Source organism: Penaeus monodon, chromosome 25, assembly GCF_015228065.2.
Source record: "Penaeus monodon isolate SGIC_2016 chromosome 25, NSTDA_Pmon_1, whole genome shotgun sequence".
In the NCBI taxonomy this organism is placed as follows: domain Eukaryota; kingdom Metazoa; phylum Arthropoda; class Malacostraca; order Decapoda; family Penaeidae; genus Penaeus; species Penaeus monodon.
In genome coordinates this window covers 17,758,732-17,759,348 of record NC_051410.1, presented here as the reverse complement: position 1 = coordinate 17,759,348, position 617 = coordinate 17,758,732, and the positions used below count along the sequence as shown (strand labels likewise).

The 617-nt window shown below is 53.3% G+C and overlaps 1 protein-coding gene across 1 annotated transcript in view; it reads right to left on the bottom strand.

Annotated features, from left to right (window-relative positions):
• The window catches only part of LOC119589334 (glucose dehydrogenase [FAD, quinone]-like), a gene marked incomplete at both ends in the record, with an annotated part of 61,710 nt that overhangs the window by 54,214 nt on the left and 6,879 nt on the right, over positions 1 to 617 (bottom strand). Inside the window, 1 exon segment of the mRNA XM_037937954.1 lies at positions 23 to 160. Within this exon segment, the coding sequence (XP_037793882.1) occupies positions 23 to 160 (138 nt within the window).

The window sequence follows — 617 nt, the reverse complement described above, 5'->3', positions numbered from 1 at the left end:
CGCGTGTTCCTCGGCCACCCACCGATCTGCTCGGGGCCGCTGGGGTCGATGACGTCGAAGCCGAGGTGCTGGCCGGCCCTGAGGAAGGCGCTGGTGATGGGCAGGTGCGGCCCTTCCTTCGGCGTCACGGTGTAAGGGCCGCCGCGCCCGTGGTAGTGCTCTGGGGGTGGGACGGGCGTGAGAGCTGTGGTTCAGGGCTTGAAATCGGCAGTACATGAAGCATAATACAAGGTATTTAAGTGAATTCGAGAGGGCGTTACGATTTGAAAAGAATAGTTGTGTAGATTGTAGAATGAATAAGTAAAGAAAGAAAAACTACCGAGCGTCACTTTGAACAGCAAACACACAAGCAAGGACTACCACAAAACGCAGTCCAGCTGCTTGAAAAGGAAAGCTTGCATGACGATGGCTTTTTGACGATTCGTTATATGAAAAGATGCAAGGTGAGCGGAGGCGAGTGCGGGACGGGAAACTTTCCAAGCAGCGGAATTGGAGTAACGGCGAACAGAGTTACGGCGAAATTTATCTGGACGGAGAGCTCAGGAGAAGGGAGAGACACGGACACTTCCGCATGTGCGTTTTTTTGTTCGTGTATGCGGATGTAGAGGTGCGTGTAC